The sequence below is a fragment of the Perca fluviatilis genome, chromosome 23 (assembly GCF_010015445.1).
Source record: "Perca fluviatilis chromosome 23, GENO_Pfluv_1.0, whole genome shotgun sequence".
Taxonomy (NCBI): domain Eukaryota; kingdom Metazoa; phylum Chordata; class Actinopteri; order Perciformes; family Percidae; genus Perca; species Perca fluviatilis.
Genome location: NC_053134.1, coordinates 276,771 through 296,770, shown reverse-complemented (window position 1 = coordinate 296,770; position 20,000 = coordinate 276,771). Strand labels below are relative to the sequence as shown.

Here is a 20,000-nt window from a genome sequence, read left to right as displayed (position 1 = left end):
TTCACAATACATTTTAGCCCACCTATTGTTTGGCTATAGAACGTGGAAAAACACCAGAGCTGATTAAGAAGGAAGCAGTTACTGTTGAGTTGTATTATGTGGGTCCTGGTTCAGAGCAGGGGGGGTCTGGGGGGTCGGGGGGGTCTGGGGTCTCACCTGGGGCCTCGGTGTTCGTCCAAGTGAACTCGGCAGGCGGCGCTGATTGGCTGCGGCAGGATTCGAACCGTCACGGTGTCGAAGGTGACCTCGGCCCGATACTCCTTCACCGAGGGGCTGAAGGGGGGGGTGAGAGTGAGGGGGGGGTCGGTGTAGATCTGTCTGAGGTGGGGGTCCACACACGCACCTGAAACACAACCAACCAATCACAGAGCTTCATACTAACTGCACCAACCAATCACAGAGCTTCATACCAACTGCTCCAACCAATCACAGAGCTTCACACCAACTGCACCAACCAATCACAGAGCTTCACACCAACTGCACCAACCAATCACAGAGCTTGACATCAGCTGCACCAACCAATCACAGAGCTTCACACCAACTGCACCAACCAATCACAGAGCTTCACAACAACTGCACCAACCGATTGATAATATTCTGGATGAATGGAGAGAAAATGGTGAAATGTGTTGATCAGGGTTTGCTACAGCCATGCTAACTGTTCAAATATAAATGTAGTGGCCGAGTTAGAGCGGGCGCCCATATGTAACGCAGAAGGTCCAGGGCTCGAATCCCCCCCCTCCCCTTTCATATCTCAGCTGTCCTATACATTAAAGGTGGAAATGCCCAAACAAATTATCTTTAAAACATATTTATATATAAATAGTTGTGAAAAAAGTTGTAATACTTCAGAATAAAAGTTGTGAAAAAAAGTTGATATTTCAAAATAAAAGTTGTGAAAAAAATTGTGATATTTCAAAATAAAAGTTGTGAAAAAAGTTATTATATTTCAAAATAAAAGTTGTGAAAAAGTTATGATATTTCAAAATAAAAGTTGTAAAAAAGTTGTAATATTTCAAAATAGAAGTCAGGAGTGTGAACAAAGCGTTAGAAACATCAGAAGAAAAGGCATAAGTTGTAAATGTTCTTTTAAGTCTACAGTACACTACAGCAGGAAACTGTACTTCAAAATAAAAGCATTGTGTCAATAAAGTTGAGTGTGAAGGACAGACTGCAGACCGTCCCCCAGGTGTTTGATCACATGTTGCTCCAGCTGTTTTCGATATTAATATTGTGTAAAACAGAAGAAACCAACGTCTCACCTCGATCTTCAGACCCGTCATGTGAGGAAGACATCGCTGACTCCTGATTGGTCCGTTCGTCTGTCTTATCAGTTCTGCAGGAAACATTAACAAATCTTCATCATCCACATTTTTTAACTCAACAAATCTTCATCATCCACATTTTTTAACTCAGGTCGCCCAATCTGAGGCCCGCGGGCCCGTTGTTATGCTCATGCATATCATGCTCTTATTTTGAAAGTGCTGTTTAAAATCCTAACTGTGATGACTACCAAATTACATTTTGTGAAGTTGAAAAGTACTTAATCTGAGGTTTTACTGCAGTGTAAAGCACAGTGCTGGTCAACTTCACTACATTTATTAAATATGTAAGTTTTAGACGCAGAATTACAAGAACAGGAACATTTCTGTTTGGCCCGCGGCCGTCCAGCCAGAGACATTCTCTGGTTTCTGTTTCCTCACCTGTTCCTCTGGAGCTCGTAGTGACGGCCGATCCTGATCTGAAGATCTGAGACGCTGAGAGGACCGGAGGAGGAGGAAGAGGAGGAAGAGGAGGAGGAAGAGGAAGAGGAGGAGGAAGAGGAGGAGGAAGAGGAGGAAGAGTTGATGCTGGGAAACAGCTACAGAGAGAGAGAACAAATAATATGAGACCAGGAAGAGATTAAAGTTTGTTTTAGTTTGGTGACCTCTAGTGTTTGTGTTTATACCATGTTTGTATATATTATTTACATTAAAAAGAGTAGTTATATATACATATACATATATATACATATATATATATGTGTGTGTGTATGTATATACTTTAAATTACCAGTTGAAAAGCTGAAGGCGTCTTCATCTGCTGCTGAAACTGACGCAGGAGAAGAAACTCGTCTTCTGACAAACAGACGCCGTGTGTCCCTCTACAGCCACCGTACTGTCCACAGAGAGACAGACAGGCAGACAGACAGACAGACAGCAGACAGACAGGAATAAAGTTATTACAAACTTATTCTTTTCAACACATTTCTTCAGTAGATAAAAAGACGTCTCCTCACCTGTCCCATCACCTGTCTCCTCACCTGTCTCTTCACCTGTCTCTTCACCTGTCCCCTCACCTGTCCCCTCACCTGTCCCCTCACCTGTTCCCTCACCTGTCCCCTCACCTGTCTCCTCACCTGTCTCCTCACCTGTCTCACCTGTCCTCTCACCTGTCCCCTCACCTGTCCCCTCACCTGTCTCCGTTCTGTCTGCGTCTCAGACAGGAACAGGAAGTGCAGCGTGTCCTCCAGGATCCCGTCTTTGGTGATCTGTCTGTCAAACGTGTCACCGCTCAGAGAAGAAAACGTCAGCTCAGTTTCCACCTGAAGAAATAAAAACACACTGCTGACCAATCACAGAACACCGAGGCCGTAGGTTTGATTTCAACATAGAGAGTAGAGGGGGACAATGTTTTTCGGGACTCCTGCGGGTCACGGTGAGTGCGCCCAAAGATTGCGAGGCATTCCTAGGCTACTTAGTATGCAGAAGGCAGCGATTCTTCTAATCTACCCTAAATCAATATATGTGTGTTTTGAGTGTGAGAAGATCACAGTTAGCAATTACGTAATGAAATCGCCCAGACCTGCAGACCTATAGGTAATACATGTTACCTAGGCCTATAGGTAATGCATGTTACCTATAGGCCTGTAGGTAATACATGTTACCTAGGCCTGTAGGTAATACATGTTACCTATAGACCTGTAGTTAATGTATGTTACCTAGGCCTGCAGGTAATGCATGTTACCTAGGCCTGTAGGTAATGCATGTTACCTATAGACCTGTAGTTAATGTATGTTACCTAGGCCTGCAGGTAATGCATGTTACCTAGGCCTGCAGGTAATGCATGTTACCTAGGCCTGCAGGTAATACATGTTACCTAGGCCTGCAGGTAATGCATGTGACCTAGACCTGCAGGTAATGCATGTTACCTAGGCCTGCAGGTAATGTATGTTACCTATACCTGCAGGTAATGTATGTTACCTATACCTGCAGGTAATGGATGTTACCTATAGACCTGAAGGTAATGCATGTTACCTAGGCCTGCAGGTAATGCATGTTACCTATAGGTCTGCAGGTATTGCATGTTACCTATAGACCTGTAGGTAATGTATGTTACCTAGGCATGCAGGTAATACATGTTACCTATAGACCTGTAGGTAATGTATGTTACCTAGGCCTGCAGGTAATACATGTTACCTATAGGTCTGCAGGTAATACATGTTACCTAGGCCTACAGGTAATGCATGTTACCTAGGCCTGCAGGTAATGTATGTTACCTATACCTGCAGGTAATGTATGTTACCTATAGGCCTGCAGGTAATGCATGTTACCTAGGCCTGCAGGTAATGTATGTTACCTATAGGCCTGCAGGTAATGCATGTTACCTAGGCCTGTAGGTAATGTATGTTACCTATAGGCCTGCAGGTAATGCATGTTACCTAGGCCTGTAGGTAATGTATGTTACCTATAGGCCTGCAGGTAATGTATGTTACCTAAGCCTGCAGGTAATGCACGTTACCTAGGCCTGCATGTAATGTATGTTACCTAGGCCTGCAGGTAATGCATGTTACCTAGACCTGCAGGTAATACATGTTACCTATAGGCCTGCAGGTAATGCACGTTACCTAGGCCTGCATGTAATGTATGTTACCTAGGCCTGCAGGTAATGCATGTTAAGATCAGCAGAGAGGCCGCTATTTTGCACGGGTCCCTGGGGTGGCCCCACCCACGGTATCTCCGCTAGAAATGTGGTTATTTTGTTTTAACTTGAAAGTGTGAGTTGAAATAAAGAAGAAAGGTATGTCTGTTATACTAGGCAAGGAAGGTTTCTTGCATTATTAAAGAAAATAAATGATTTGTTTGAACTTAAAGTATGAAGTTAAACCAAGTAATACAAAGTTAAATCAACTAAAAGAACAACTTTAACAAAACTAGAACACTGTAGTTACATCAACCTCATTAACTTTAATTTCTAAGTTGAAACAAAGGCAGTCTTCAAGTTGAGTGAACTTCGATTTTCAAGGCAGCAAGGGAACTTGCATTTCCAAGTTAAACTAACATGAAATTTATTACAGTGTAGGTAATACATGTTACCTAGGCCTGTAGGTAATGTATGTTACCTATAGGCCTGCAGGTAATGTATGTTACCTAAGCCTGCAGGTAATGTATGTTACCTAGGCCTGCAGGTAATGCATGTTACCTAGACCTGCAGGTACTGCATGTTACCTAGGTCTGTAGGTAATGCATGTTACCTATAGACCTGCAGGTAATACATATTACATGTGCTCTGCAAAGTTCAGATGGTACGGTCCACTGTAGTGGGGTCTGAAATCGTTGGGAAACACATATACAGGTAAGAAGGACATGAACATGTTTTGAGCCCCCTGAATTCTTTTGAGGAGTGGGTTGTCTGTCCACCCCCCCCGAAATCTACCCCTATGCCCAAGAGCAGCTGAGGACACGCTGCCCTCTGCTGGATGTTTACCCTCTCTGACCTCTGAGGACAGACTTACCTGTCCATCAGGAAATATAAAGATTCAACAACATTTAGAGTTAAGGAGGGGTGGGGGGGGGGACAAGTTAAAGAATGTAAGGAAATAAGTAGGAAAGACCAGGAGAAGAGAAAAGGAGAAAGTAAGGAAGGAAAGAAAGTAAGAAAGGAAAGAAATAGGTGTGGTAGAAAAGGATGAAGTGTGAAGGAAAATGGAGAGAATAGAAAGAATTGGTAGAGAAAGAGATGAGATGATAAGGAATGGAGGGAGGGAAGGGAGAGGAAAGAACAGGTGAAGGTAGAACTGGAAAAGAAAGAAAATGAGAAAGGGAAAGTAGCATTTAGGAAAGGAAAGAAAGTATTAAGTGTGAAGGAAAAGGAAAGAAAGGAAAGGGGAAAGGAGGAGATAAGGAAGGAAAGGAGGAGAAAAGGAAGGAGACGCTGCCCTCTGCTGAACGTTTACCGTCTCTGATCTCTGAGGACAGATAGTTCACTTAAAGAAGGAGAAAGGGAAGAAGGAAAGGAAAAGAAAGGAGGAAAGACCAGAAAAGGGTAGTAGAGAAAATGAGAAAGGAAGGAAGGAAGGAAGGAAGGAAGGGACCAATTAGGAAAGGAAAGAAAGTATGAAGTGTGAAGGAAAAGGAAAGAACGAGAGGAGGATGGAAATGAAAAAAGGGAAGAAAGGAAGGGAAGGAAAGGAGGGAAAGAAGTGATAAAGAAGAAATTAAAACGTGTTAAAAGAAGGTGTCCGTCTGTCCCTCCGTCTGTCTGTCTGATGATCATAAAGTTTTGTTGAGAAAGCAGCGTGCAGCTGTCTGAGTCTCTTCACTGACCACAGATCAACAGACTCTTTATTCTCTTTAAATTACTATAACTAGTCATCAACTACAGCTTCATCTGCTCAGTGTTTTCAAAATAAAAGCGGGACAGAGATCAGAGCTGAGTCCTCTAATCTGAGGCTCCTGACTCTCAGTGTTGCCAACTCTTCTCCTATAACAGTACAGCACTTTGTCTGCAGTCACTTTTTAGAAATAAAGTCCCTAAGAGGGTCTGAAAAGTTACTAAATCTAGAAAGAAATTCTCCAAGTTGGCAACTCTTCCTCTGACAGGCCGTAGGACGAGAAACTAAAATATATTTATATTATAAATATATTTTGTTATTAAAATATTGGATAGTTTTATTTGCTCAGTAAACCAGCGCGTCACCCTTTGTTCTGAAAGGTCACAACAAAATCTAAAGATGCAGATAAAGAGTCGGTCCGTTACCTGGACGATGAGCGGTGTGATGGAGCCGCTGAAGAGCAGAGAGAACGTCAAGAGCTGGAAACACAACACACACCTGCAACACAACACAATATCAATCACACACCTGCAACACAACACAACATCAATCACACACCTGCAACACAACACAACATCAATCACACACCTGCAACACAACACAACATCAATCACACACCTGCAACACAACACAACATCAATCACACACCTGCAACACAACACAACATCAATCACACACCTGCAACACAACACAACATCAATCACACACCTGCAATACAACACAACATCAATCACACACCTGCAATACAACACAACATCAATCACACACCTGCAACAAAACAACATCAATCACACACCTGCAATACAACACAACATCAATCACACACCTGCAACACAACACAACATCAATCACACACCTGCAACACAACACAACATCAATCACACACCTGCAATACAACACAACATCAATCACACACCTGCAATACAACACAATATCAATCACACACCTGCAATACAACACAACATCAATCACACACCTGTAACACAACACAACATCAATCACACACCTGCAACACAACACAACATCAATCACACACCTGCAATACAACACAACATCAATCACACACCTGCAATACAACACAACATCAATCACACACCTGCAATACAACACAACATCAATCACACACCTGTAACACAACACAACATCAATCACACACCTGTAACACAACACAACATCAATCACACACCTGTAAACTGTAACAGGGGTGTGTTGAACATCCTACTGGAGGGCTGCATTGGGATTGGGTCCCGCCGGGTCCCGTGGGACCCAACGCAAATCTTGTGGAAGTGGGCGGTTTAAACTTTGCTGCAGGCGGGAGCGGGCAGCTAAAAAAAACATTGCGGGATCGGGATGTAGCCTGGAACCCTCCCACACCAGCAGACACCATAGATATACATATATACTGACTGAGTTTATACTGTATATCTAGGAGCAGACACCATAGATATACATATATACTGACTGAGTTTATACTGTATATCTAGGAGCAGACACCATAGATATACATATATACTGACTGAGTTTATACAGTATATCTATGAGCAGACACCATAGATATACATATATACTGACTGAGTTTATACTGTATATCTAGGAGCAGACACCATAGATATACATATATACTGACTGAGTTTATACTGTATATCTAGGAGCAGACACCATAGATATACATATATACTGACTGAGTTTATACAGTATATCTAGGAGCAGACACCATAGATATACATATATACTGACTGAGTTTATACTGTATATCTAGGAGCAGACACCATAGATATACATATATACTGACTGAGTTTATACAGTATATCTAGGAGCAGACACCTGCAGCATGTCTGAGGCTCCGTCCACCGTCTGCCCGCCCCCTCATCCTCTGCTCCTTTCTCCCCCTCTCACAGCAGCAAGCACCTACCTTCTTTCCCTGCATCTTCTCCCTATTAGCCTATAAAATGATGTGTTTTCTCATGCAGGACGGGAGAAGACACAAAATCAATGCATGTCTATTATTGTGCGGGCATAAATTCTCAGAGTGGTAATGGTCAGAAATTCAGTGGAAGCAGGATGAAGAAAACAGTCCCGCGCAGGGCTCTACATCCTACCATAGATATAGAGCTCAACAGTGTTGATTTCACCAAAGTTCTTCAGATTATCAACCATGAAGTGTAAACCCTCGGCTGGGAGGTTTACCTGCTGAAAGGTTGTTGCTTCTGATTGGTCGACACGGCGGCCTGCAGAACTTCCCCGATCACCTTCTTCGTCTGCCCCAACGCATCATGGGAAGCGTTTGGTCCAAACTGCTGCAGCAGGAAGTTCCTGAGCTGAGAGACGAAAAGATGAAAAGATGAAGAGATTAACCAGCAGAGGGCGGCAGAGACACTGAGAGTAAAATATATATAAAATATAGCCATTTACAAACATTTACATTAATTTAAACCAGAAGAAAAAAGTAAAATAGAATTAAAAACTGAAAAAAATGAAGAAGAAGAAAAATAATAAAAGTTAGGAGTTAGGGAAGATGAGGGAGAAATGAACGATCAATAAGGAAAGGAAGGAAGAAAAGGATGAAGTGTGAAGGAAAAGAAAAGGAAAGAACGAGCGCAGGATGGAAAGGAAATTACAGTGAGAAAGTAGAGGAAAAGAAAGGAAAGGTGGTGATGAGGACGTATCAGAGTAGGATAGAAGGAGAAGAGTTGCTAGGGAAGGAGATGAGATGATAAGGAAAGGAGGAAGTGAAGAAGGAAAGATAAGAAGGAGGGAGGAGAGAAGAGGAGAAAGCAGGTCTTAAGAAAGAAAGGATGAAGTGTGAAAGAAAGGAAATGAGGAAATAGAAAGATTTCATTGTTTCTATCGGCAGTTGGTATGAACAGAGCCAAAAGTTTAGGTCCGGTGGATTCCATAGTTACATGTCTGCAACCGGCACATTTTCTACATTTTCACCAACTATGATGTATGAAGAGTGAAAACTGTACGGGAGAGAGCAATTTCTTTGGAAAACTTTCAGAGAATCGTACTGCAGCTCCCCCCTCTGACCTACCCTCTAGCTCTTAACATTCCGGCCCCATACACACACATTGGAAAATCTGAACCGGTCTGAAAACTGGACGATACATAAGCTGTGATTAGGTAGAAACCGTGCTTGATATCAGAATGCCCATTCAGCCTAATAAAGGCCAAATGCTTGTCTTCGGTTTAAACTTATAATTATTTTTCTATGTTAAAGTATGGCGATACAGCATGTCCCCAAAGAGGGGTTGTTTTGAGCGATGTTAAGCAATTTCCCAAAGATTTTCCATTCAAGTCTATGGGAAATTTTGCACCGTTTTTTTGCCGATTTCGTGAAAACCGTGCGGAAAATCATAGTCATAGCACACCATTCCCGGTCATTACACATGTTTTGATATATTCATGTGCGTGTGTTGGCAACGCTCTGTGACTAGAAGTGGGACAAAAATGTGGCGGAATAAGTATGGGGGTTAGTGTAATAATATTTAGGTTTTGTACCTTTGTGGGCCGTCCCCGCCGCTCCTGATTGGTCGTCACGACGGTGATGTCGTGCAGGAAGGAAGTCAGCGGCTTCACCGACGTCACCAGGACGTAAACATTCACCATGGCAACCAGAGCGGGTGGCGGGGTACCAACAGGCGAGCGGCTGTCAGACAGAAAACAGGAAGTTCAGAAAGAGTTCGGAGAGACTGAAGCTCAGCCGGAGTAATCTGATTACCTGTCTGCTCCCTCAGGAAGCCGCAGCTTCTGATTGGTCGGTCCACAGGCGTGTGGGCTCATGGGTAATTCAGATGCTGAGACGGTGGAGCAGAAAACAGAACAAAAACAAACTTTATTTACAAAAAATTGACACGCAAAAGTCTCGGGGAAAGTTATCTCGGATTTCAGCGTGCTCTTATTTTGAAAAGAAAAGTAAATAACTCCGAGAGAAGGAAGAGAAAAAACAAGGAAATTAAAAAAGGAATGTAAAAAGAAGAAGAAAAAGTAAAATAGTTGTTTTGTATTTTTTTATAAATAAAAAACTTTCCAAGAAAAATAATTAAAAATGTTAAAATGAAGGGAAAACAAAAGCGATAAAAGAAATCAAACTTCCTCATTTACACACCGGGCACGGATAATTGTGCGATTTATTCTCATGTCAATACAGGGCTGGGGTAAAAAAAAAAAATCAGCCCTGGGTGCCCAGTTAGCTCAGTTGGTAGAGTGTGAGCCCATATATAGAGGTGTACTCCTCGACGCAGCGGCTGCAGGTTCGATTCTGCGGCCCTTTGCTGCATGTCATTCCTCCCTCTCTCGCCCCTTTCATGTCTTCATATGTCCTGTGTTGAACAGAGGTTCAGTTGAAAACCCCAAAACAGCTAAAACTATATCACTGCTTTAAAAATGTAATCATGCTAAAAGTTATGTTACTGATATTACTATAAAACATGCTTTAGAGAAATGTTGGCGTGGATTGTTTTGTGACTGTCTGCCGGAGTATGAGACTGCCGCTGCATAGAGGAGAGTTCATGTGTGTGAGAGGAGGATGGGGAGTTAATGTGAAACGTATGCACTCGTAGATCATCCTTTCTTGTACCTACATTTCGTGAGCTTAGAATTATAAGGTTCTATCTCCGTTTAGGGTAGTTCTGAGATATTGAGAATCAAAGTTTTTATATCCCACCTGGCAAAACTGTTATGTAGTATAATCTATTAATAACTAACAAAATATTTTTTTTACAAAAATAACACCACACAGGCATTAATAAACACCTAATGGATCAGATTATGTCAAAAACTCAATTTCGACCATAAGTGGAGATAGAACCTTATAATTCTAAGCTCACGATTTGTCTGGAGAGGGGAGTTGGGCAGTCACACATGATTTAAATGTATCATCGCTTGTGTAATGCATAGAGCATCCTGCAGTATGGAGGCACAGGGTGGTTTGGGGTCTCTCAGTTCATCTGAAGGCCAGGATTCTACGGCTCCTGAGGATTTGTTCCAAATTGGTGGGATGTTCAGTGGAGAACGCGTTCACTGAAGCCACGTATTGCACACCGTCAGACTGGCTGACAAAATCTCCCAGAACTCTTCCCATGTGTTGCATGGGGAGTACCAACTCCTGCCCTCCGGGGGGTGCTATAGGGTCCCAGACTGCATAAAGAATAAATCTTAACACTCAGTTGTTCCTCTGTCAATAGAGAGCCGAAGTCACGCCCTTCTACTTCCGGTCCATGGGACCTTAATTCGGAAAAAATATGAACGAGAGTCAATGGAAAAATAATTATTATTTTTTGATTCCGTTTGAATTGAGCCATGGATTACAAATATGATGTTCGTCAATTTAAGACATTATTTTTCAACTGAAGAAAGTCTCAGTTTATTGTTAAACTGTTGAAGTGTAAGACTGTGAAAATACGTAATTAGAAAGTCTACACACTTCATGGATGACGTCTCGCTGAAGCTACGATGTCTGTGTATCCTACCGGGGATGTAACGTTACTCTAATGAGCAGAGGATCTCGCTTGTTCTTTTGCTTCTCTGCTGAAAACTCTTCACTGGATAAAACAAAGCAGTTAAGATAACGTTACATGTGTGGTTTTAACAGAGCTAAGCTAGCGAGCAAGTTGAGCATCAAGCTAGGTGAGGTAGATTGTGTGAGACGGGAGATGTAGTCCACTGGGAGCTGTAGTCCACTGGGAGATGTAGTCCACTGGGAGATGTAGTCCACTGAGCGGTCTCACACTAAACTAAGTGGTCATATGACAAACCTACGGCTAACTGAGACTTTCTTAGGTTGAAAAATTATCTTTTGAATTGACGAACATCATATATGTAATCCAAGGCTCAATTTAAACGGGATCAAATAATTTGCTTCTCCCCGTTCACTACCGTTCATATTTTTTTAGTTTAGGTCCCATGAGGTCCACCGGAAGGGGCAGGACTTCGGCTCTCTATCTCTGCTTAATCAACACAGGATAGCAAAGAAGTGATAGTTCCCCCCTATTTTTTACTTTTATCTATTTTTACCTTTATCTATATATTTATGGCTATTTAAGACCACTCTTGCAGGGCAGGGCCCCCTCATATTAAGTATCTATTTATGTTTAATTGATGCCTCTATGTTTTTAGCTTTTGTTTTTAGGTTGTTGTGTTGTGATTGTTGGAGCTTGTATTGCAAGACAAATTTCCGTGTACACGGACAATAAAGTGCTATCTATCTATCTATCTATCTATCTATCTATCTATCTATCTATCTATCTATCTATATATCCATCCATCTACCTATCCATCCATCCATCCATCCGTCTACCTATCCATCCATCCATCCATCTATCTATCCATCCATCCATCTAGCTGCTGTACAATCACAGCTACACGTTAACTCTCCTCTGCTCTGATCACATCTTCTGTCACTTTCTCTCTCTTCACGCCCTGGTAGATGTGCGACTCATGTTGCTATGGTAACTGTTTCCTGTGTGACTCACCTGTCCGTTCAGACTGAGTGAGGAAGTGACAGAGACCTCCACCTGCGTCAGAGAACGCCTCCATCACCGCGGGCAACATGTTCACCTGAGACAAAGAGACACAGGTGAGTCCACAGACGCTCAGCCAGGCTGCTCTCTGATTGGCTGAGCGGCGGCTGCGAGTCTCACCGTCTGATGACGCTGCAGCCGCGAGAAGGAGACTCTCCTCAGACAGCTTCTCTCCGCACTGCTGAGACACAGCAGCAGGCTCCACCCACTCACACCTGTAACCACGGAGACACAGACAGGTAGTTACACAGCAGCAGGCTCCACCCACTCACACCTGTAACCACGGAGACACAGACAGGTAGTTACACAGCAGCAGGCTCCACCCTCTCACACCTGAAACCACGGAGACACAGACAGGAAGTTACACCTGGACCACGTTCAGCCCATAGACATATATAAGAATGGACCAATAGACCCCGTTGCTCTGGACGGAGACCAGTGAAGGATATTAGAAGCACTTTTCCGGTGATCGCCAGCTTTACTGAGCAGCCTCCAACTGAGAGAGACAACGTAAATGTGACGTGAGCAACCTGTCTGAAAGTGTGAAGTCTTCTGGTAGCTGTGCCGAGAGAAATCTCAATCATTCCCAATCTTACAGAGACGGAGAGCGTAGGTATATGTAAGGAGATAACATAGGCACAGGCTAATTACTGATCACTAACATGCTAGTTAACATTAGTCATTAAACCTAAACAGCTAATGGAAGTCCAAACTGCCTGTGAGCTTCTCCTGTACTATACGGTAATTCCTCTACTGTGTGACAGTAAGTCTCGTGGTTATGACCCAATCGTTAGCCTATTGTTATAAAAGCGTCTGCTACGGAGCCATAACGTGAGCTACAAGGTAATGGAGCCTTTTATACATGGTCGTGTTTCTTTAGAAATAAACAACGGACAAATAGAGTCTTTAAACTCTTCAGATGTAAAGTTATTCTCTGTCAAAGTGACGTCAGAATGAATGGGAGTCAATGGGATGCTAACGGGAGGTGATGGCTTGTTAGCATCAAAATGGCGCCATATGAGGTTCGAGTTCTGAAGCGAAGCTCACCCCCCTTGGTTCAGCCCCTACAACAAGGAGCAACCCGTCTGTGTCTGTGTGTGTATGTGTGTTTGTGTGTGCATATGTGTGTGTGTGTGTGTGTGTCTGTGAGTATATGTGTGTGTGTGTGTGTATATGTGTGTGTGTGTGTGTGTCCTGCATGTTTACACCTTAAAAGGGCTATGAGAGCGCTGAAAAACATATAAATGTAGCGTACACTTAAACTGATATGTATGTTTTTAGGAGCCTAAAATGTGCAGCTGCCCCGTATGCGGCAGGATATTGCTTAGCTTCGGACTATAGAGAAGTAGCTCATAAAACCACAATTCATAACATCTGAACTGTCCCTTTAAGATAAAATTTATCAGCTGCCTGAGAAAGCTCCACACCTTACATTACATCATCTGAGACAAACCAGGTAAACATGTTAGTTCCTGTTGAGTTGTCAGTGAGAAGAGACGCACCGACACACAGACGGTAAGATTTACCTTTTATTACAAAGCTGAGACTTTAACTGAGGGAGGATAGTTACAGGAAGGAGCTCTGAAGTACTGAAGAAGTGAAATACTTTAGCTGTAATCTGCCGCAGACTGAAAAACACTTTGAGACCCAAAGTTAAAGTAACTGAGGCAACTTTCTGCAGCAGGGGGGGGGGGGGGGCACAATTCGGTAAAGTTGAAAAGATATTCACTAATTCTAACTTCTGGGATCAATAACTTCTGAGCAAAATGTTATTAAATCACAAACGATGCATCTTTCCTACCGTAGTAAGGTTAACAACAAGCTACAAACTCATTTTCATCAAAATGAGCCGTCCTCCAACCTGGAGAAATAACCTTGGTCTCTACGAGCAGCCGGCAGTGAGACGAGTGCTTAGGGACAACACCCAACAGAAATATTTATTAATTGAATGATTAAATAAGGTGGTCCCTCCAAACTTACCTCAATTATAACTTGTATCCTGCTAGTTGTAGTTGTAGTTGTACAACACTTACTTTAAAAAAAAAAAAGCATATTCATATTTTTGGGGAATATTCTTTGCTAAAAAATTTTTTATATATGTCATAATTACGTTGTGTGTGATTTAATATTTTGCCCAGAAGTTATTGATACCGGAAATTCAAATCTGTGAATGTCTTTCCAACTTAACATTACAAGTACATTACGTCATCTGAGACAGACCAGGTAAACATGTTAGTTCCTGTTGAGTTGTCAGTGATGCACACACAGATTGTAAGATTTACTGGTTACACTTTACTTGAAGTTTTCTACATAAGAGTGACATGACACTGTCATGAACGTGTCATAAAACATAAACAAATCATAAACGTTTATGACATAGTGCTATTTTAGAAAGTGTCATTCGGTAGTTATGGTTAGGGTTCATGTGTCATGATTGTATTCATAACAATGTCATGTCGTAGAAAACAAAAAATTTAGAACAATTTAGAAAAAAACTAAAGTGTTACCGAAGTTAAATACTTTAACTGTAATCTGCTGCAGACTGAAAAACTCTTTGAGACTCAAAGATTAAGTAACTGAGGCAACTTTCTGCAGCGGGGAGGGGCACACGGGAGAGATTTACCTTCTGGGCTTTCTGCCAGAAATCTCTCAGGTTTAGACAACAACAATACTTCGTTAAGTTTAGGAAAAGATAGTGGTTTGGGTTCAAATAAACCCTTCTGGCAGACCGCCCTGAAGGCAAACTTGTCCTGTATGCGAGGGAAGGAAAGACAACTGACTTCCTGTTTTAACGTCTGCTGTTTCTGCTGTTTTCAGCTGCTCTCAGAGACAAAATGGCTTCCATGTCAGAGGAGGATTTCTGCTGTTCGGTCTGTCATGAAGTCTTTAGAGATCCTGTTCTTCTGTCATGTAGCCACAGCTTCTGTAAAGACTGTCTGAAGAGCTGGTGGAGAGAGAAACAGGCACAGGAGTGTCCAGTTTGTAGGAAAAGATCAAAAAGGACAGAACCATCTCGTAACCTGGAGTTAAAGAAGCTGTGTGAGAGTTTCTTACAGCAGAGAGATCAGAGAGCTTCAGAGGGTCTCTGCAGTCTGCACTCTGAGAAACTCAAACTCTTCTGTCTGGACCATCAGCAGCCAGTGTGTCTCGTCTGCAGAGATTCAGAAAAACACACCGACCACATAATCAGACCCATCGATGAAGCTGCACGACAACACAAGAAGAAACTTCAGGAAACTCTGGAGCCCTTAAAGAAGAAGTTAAAGGTTTTTGAACAAGTTAAAGAGAAGTTTGATCAAACAGCAAAACACCTGAAGGTCCAGGCCCGAGGCACAGAGACACAGATTAAGGATCAGTTTACGAAGCTTCACCAGTTTCTAGAAGAGGAAGAGAAGGCCAGGATGGCTGAACTGAGGGAGGAAGAGGAGCAGAAGAGTCAGAGGATGAAGGAGAAGATGAAGGCTCTGGGCAGAGAGATAGCAGCTCTTTCAGACACAGTCAGAGCCACAGAGGAGCAGCTGAGAGCTGAAGACGTCTCATTCCTGATCAACTACAAGGCTGCAGTGGAAAGAGTCCAGCAGAGCCCCCTGCTGGAGGATCCACAGCTGCTCTCAGGAGCTCTGATAGACGAGGCCAAACACCTGGGCAACCTGAGCTTCAACATCTGGAACAAGATGAAGGACCTGGTCTCCTACACTCCTCTGATTCTGGACCCAAACACTGCTGATCCAGAACTCATCCTGTCTGAAGATCTGACCAGTGTGAGACGAGGAGGAGAGAAACAGCAGTTTCCTGATAACCCAGAGAGGTTTAAAGGTAAATACCCCACTGTCCTGGGCTCTGAGGGCTTTAACTCAGGGACTCACAGCTGGGATGTCGAGGTTGGAGACAGTACAGGCTGGCTACTGGGTGTGTTAGCAGAGTCTGTCCAGAGGAAGGAACTCAAACGGTCTGGATTATGGGCAATAAGGTTCTCTGGAGGTAAATACTCTGCATGGTCAACATCACCTCCAGACACTGTTCTCCCATTTGAGAAGCAGCTCCAGAGGATCAGAGTGACTCTGGACTGGAACAGAGGAAAGCTGTCGTTCTCTGATCTTGATACTAACACACACATACACACCTTCACACACACTTTCACTGAGAAGATGTTTCCATACATTCTCACTATGGGTAATATGAAGATATCACCACTGAAGGTCTGTGTAACAAAACAACAGGTCTGATAGAGTGTGTAGTTTTAGTGTGGTGATAATAATAATAAACAACTATTCACTTCTTAATTAAATGTTAATATGTTCCATCTTTTTATGTAGAAATAATATCTGAACTGAAATATATGATTATATATGTAAATATGAATGTTTAGATGAAACAGTATTATTGTTGTTCTGATCTGTCAAAGGCATAATAGTTTTTCTTGCAACATTTTTGGCGCCTTTTAAAAAAACTATTGACACTTTTTTTGTCGTTTTTTGAAATCTTTGTCTCTTTTAATGAGTTTTATTCCCAACAATTTTTCAGATGTTTTTATCGCGTTTTCAAAATCCATGCAGATATGCCCCCCCCCAGATAGTTGGAGAATCTCAACCCTCCCCCCAATATTGAACCCAAAGTTACCCCTTTGTGTTCTGTCTCCATTTACATTGTTGTGATTGTTTTAGTGTTTAATGTCTGTGTGTAGTTTTGATATAAGTCATTATTTTTGAGATACTGTGCAGGTTTTGACATCAGCAACGGCCTGATGGCCCAGGGCAGTAAGACTTTATGTCGGGCAAGTTGACTGTTCAGCCAATCAAAGTGAGGAGTCAGTTCCTTATAATTTTATGCTAACGTTGGGTGCAATACTATCTTTTCTTTTTAACTCTGTAACAGTAGAACTGAATGTATTTGTCTTTTGAAATCAATAAATGTCTGTGGTGTGAAATAAAAGCAGTTTTGATCATTGGTAACATTCAGCTCCACCCACTCGAACCTGTAACCATGGAGACACAGCAGCAGGCTCCACCCACTCACACCTGTAACCATGGAGACACAGCAGTAGGCTCCAGTAACACCTGGACCACGTTTAGCCCTCACAACCAAGCCCCCAGGAAGACGTCATGTCTAAAAGCCAACATGGGCTTAGCGGATAGAGGTGGACATTACATGGCAAAAGAAACGTCTATATTTCAGCGGGTAATTTGTTTCGGGGTATATCAACTTACCAGTCTGAACAATGAAAGGGTCCTTAACATTTTTAACATTCACTAGAAGCGAATCCAGAATTATTAAATTTGCATGATGAACGCGCATAATGGCCGCGAGCAGACCCACGGGACTGCGCACGCCCGCTCACATGACTGTTCTCCCGAGCTCATGTAGCTAGCTGTAATAATGGATATATGATCACATGACTGTTCTCTGAGCTCATGTAGCTAGCTGTAATAATGGATATATGATCACATGACTGTTCTCTGAGCTCATGTAGCTAGCTGTAATAATGGATATATGATCACATGACTGTTCTCTGAGCTCATGTAGCTAGCTGTAATAATGGATATATGATCACATGACTGTTCTCCCGAGCTCATGTAGCTAGCTGTAATAATGGATATATGATCACATGACTGTTCTCCCGAGCTCATGTAGCTAGCTGTAATATTGTATATAGCTAATGGTTGTAATTCACCATGTGTTCTATTAAAACGTATATCTTATGAAGTAATGATACATCCGAGGGATATATGTATGCTGTAAAGCCTGCTACGTGGATGTAACGTCATTAGCGTTTCCAAAACTGGCGGGGCCATTAGCTAGCTAGCTAGTTGCTAACATCAGGGGTAGCTAGCATGGCTGTATTCAGATCTATAGCTAGCTAGATGCCTTCATAACGTTACTAGAGACATAGTGATTACATGGCCTCGGTTCTCTCTTATGATCCATCCGAGGGCTGTATGCTGTAAAGCTTGTAACGTGGATGAGAGATGAAGCCATGGATGAGCTCTGTTCACCAAACTGCAGGCTAACTGCTAGCGCTAGCTTAGCTGTGTCTATGTCTCACAGCAAAGAGCTGAACAGATTCTACATATAGCACACACTTTCAGTTATAGTTATAACATGTATGTTATACACACACACACACACACACACACACACACACACACACACACACAGATACACACACACAATGAGGTTATGATGAATGATTTTGGTTAATGTGTTGATGTCTCAGGGTTTCTGGGAGGAGAAGTTTGATCGCAGCGTGAACACTTTTATTGACCTTTGCTGCACTTCTCTCGCTGCATTTCCTGTCTCCTGTCTGCTGCACACTTTCAAAATAAGACAGACAAATTCAGCATGAAATGCTTTAAAAAGGCTTTCCTCTGAAACATCCTGGGCTGACTCTACTTCCTAGAGAGTGATAGAGCATTTCACCGTTTGATTTCTCTGTTAAAGAGACACGACACCAGTGTGTTGGTATGAGCTTCTCTACAGTCAGTCAGAGGGTTTACATGCAGTTTAAAAACCCATTATATTCAGGATGAGGTAATACTCTGATTTCTCAAATGCCATGTAAACATCTTCATAGCCCGGTTAGAATCAGAGTTCTTATAACCTGTTAACAGAGCTAGAGAAGTCCTTCAGTAACCGGGGGATTCCTGCATGTTTACACCTTAACTGGGCTATAAAAGAGCTGAGAAATGTATAAATGTAGCATATGTTTAAACTGATATATATGTTTTTTGTAGGGATGTACCGAATCAAGGATTTGGCTTCGGATTCGGCTGAATATTGTGCTTTTTGACGGGGTTGGGTTTCTGCTGAATCTTAGAATTTTTTCCCACCAAACAGAACCCTACAAACAAAATTGTCACTCATCTGGAAATAGCGCTGTGCTTTCCTACGATGTGAAAAGAGGATTTGAATAAAAAATTAATTTGTTACATTTAACTATTTTAGAGGCTGTGGACATTGTTTACTTCATTAATGTGTTACTGTGTTAATGGACTGAGGATGGGAGGAGGATTTGGTATTCGTTGTTGGATTCGGCAGAATCGTAACCAGTGGATTCGGTATTCGGTCAAACCCCAAAAATCTGGATTCAGTGCATCCCTAGTTTTTTGACAGCCTAAAATGTGCAGCTGCCCCTGTATGCAGCAGGATATTGCTTAGCTTCTGACTATTGAGAAGTAGCTCATAAAACCACACTTCATAACATCTGAACTGTCCCTTTAAGATAAAACCTCAGCTGCCTGACAACGGTCCACACCTTACATTACATCATCTGAGACAGACCAGGTAAACATGTTAGTTCCTGTTGAGTTGTCAGTGAGAAGAGACACACCGACAGACAGACGGTAAGATTTACCTTTTATTACAAAGCTGTGACTTTAACTGAGGGAGGATAGTTACAGGAAGGAGCTCTGAAGTACTGAAGAAGTGAAATACTTTAGCTGTAATCTGCCGCAGACTGAAAAACACTTTGAGACTCAAAGTGAAAGTAACTGAGGCAACTTTCTGCAGCAGGGAGGGGCACACGGGAAACGTCTACCTTCTGGGCTTTCTGCCAGAAATCTCTCAGGTTTAGACAACATTACTACTTGGCAAACTTGTCCCGTGTGCGAGGGAGGGAAACACAATGACTTCATGTTTTAACGTCTGCTGTTTCTGCTGTTTTCAGCTGCTCTCAGAGACAAAATGGCTTCCATGTCAGAGGAGGATTTCTGCTGTTCGGTCTGTCATGAAGTCTTTAGAGATCCTGTTGTTCTGTCATGTAGTCACAGCTTCTGTAAAGGCTGTCTGCAGAGCTGGTGGAGAGAGAAACCAACACAGGAGTGTCCAGTTTGTAAGAGAAGATCTTCAAAGTCAGAACCACCTCGTAACCTGGAGTTAATGAAGCTGTG

At 42.4% G+C, this 20,000-nt stretch overlaps 2 protein-coding genes across 2 annotated transcripts in view; one reads left to right on the top strand and one right to left on the bottom strand.

Annotated features, from left to right (window-relative positions):
* cped1 (cadherin-like and PC-esterase domain containing 1) overlaps positions 1 to 20,000 on the bottom strand; it is a 77,182-nt gene that overhangs the window by 10,081 nt on the left and 47,101 nt on the right. Inside the window, exons 3-13 of the mRNA XM_039792391.1 lie at positions 12,235 to 12,329; positions 12,067 to 12,151; positions 9,315 to 9,390; positions 9,095 to 9,242; positions 7,781 to 7,911; positions 6,019 to 6,091; positions 2,456 to 2,584; positions 2,053 to 2,157; positions 1,704 to 1,861; positions 1,263 to 1,336; positions 157 to 343 (exon numbers count right to left, since the gene is read on the bottom strand). Of these exons, the coding sequence (XP_039648325.1) occupies positions 157 to 343; positions 1,263 to 1,336; positions 1,704 to 1,861; positions 2,053 to 2,157; positions 2,456 to 2,584; positions 6,019 to 6,091; positions 7,781 to 7,911; positions 9,095 to 9,242; positions 9,315 to 9,390; positions 12,067 to 12,151; positions 12,235 to 12,329 (1,261 nt within the window). The remainder of the gene's footprint in view (positions 1 to 156; positions 344 to 1,262; positions 1,337 to 1,703; positions 1,862 to 2,052; positions 2,158 to 2,455; positions 2,585 to 6,018; positions 6,092 to 7,780; positions 7,912 to 9,094; positions 9,243 to 9,314; positions 9,391 to 12,066; positions 12,152 to 12,234; positions 12,330 to 20,000) is intronic.
* On the top strand, positions 13,547 to 17,046 carry LOC120553409 (E3 ubiquitin-protein ligase TRIM39-like). Its single transcript, XM_039791774.1, has 2 exons — positions 13,547 to 13,629; positions 14,932 to 17,046. Exon 2 carries the CDS (start codon positions 14,949 to 14,951, stop codon positions 16,338 to 16,340), a length of 1,392 nt encoding a protein of 463 aa, XP_039647708.1. The 5' UTR covers positions 13,547 to 13,629; positions 14,932 to 14,948; the 3' UTR covers positions 16,341 to 17,046.

Coding starts and splice junctions, on each gene's coding strand:
- LOC120553409 (XM_039791774.1), top strand. CDS start 14,949: ATGGCTTCCATGTCAGAGGAGGATTTCTGCTGTTCGGTCTGTCATGAA.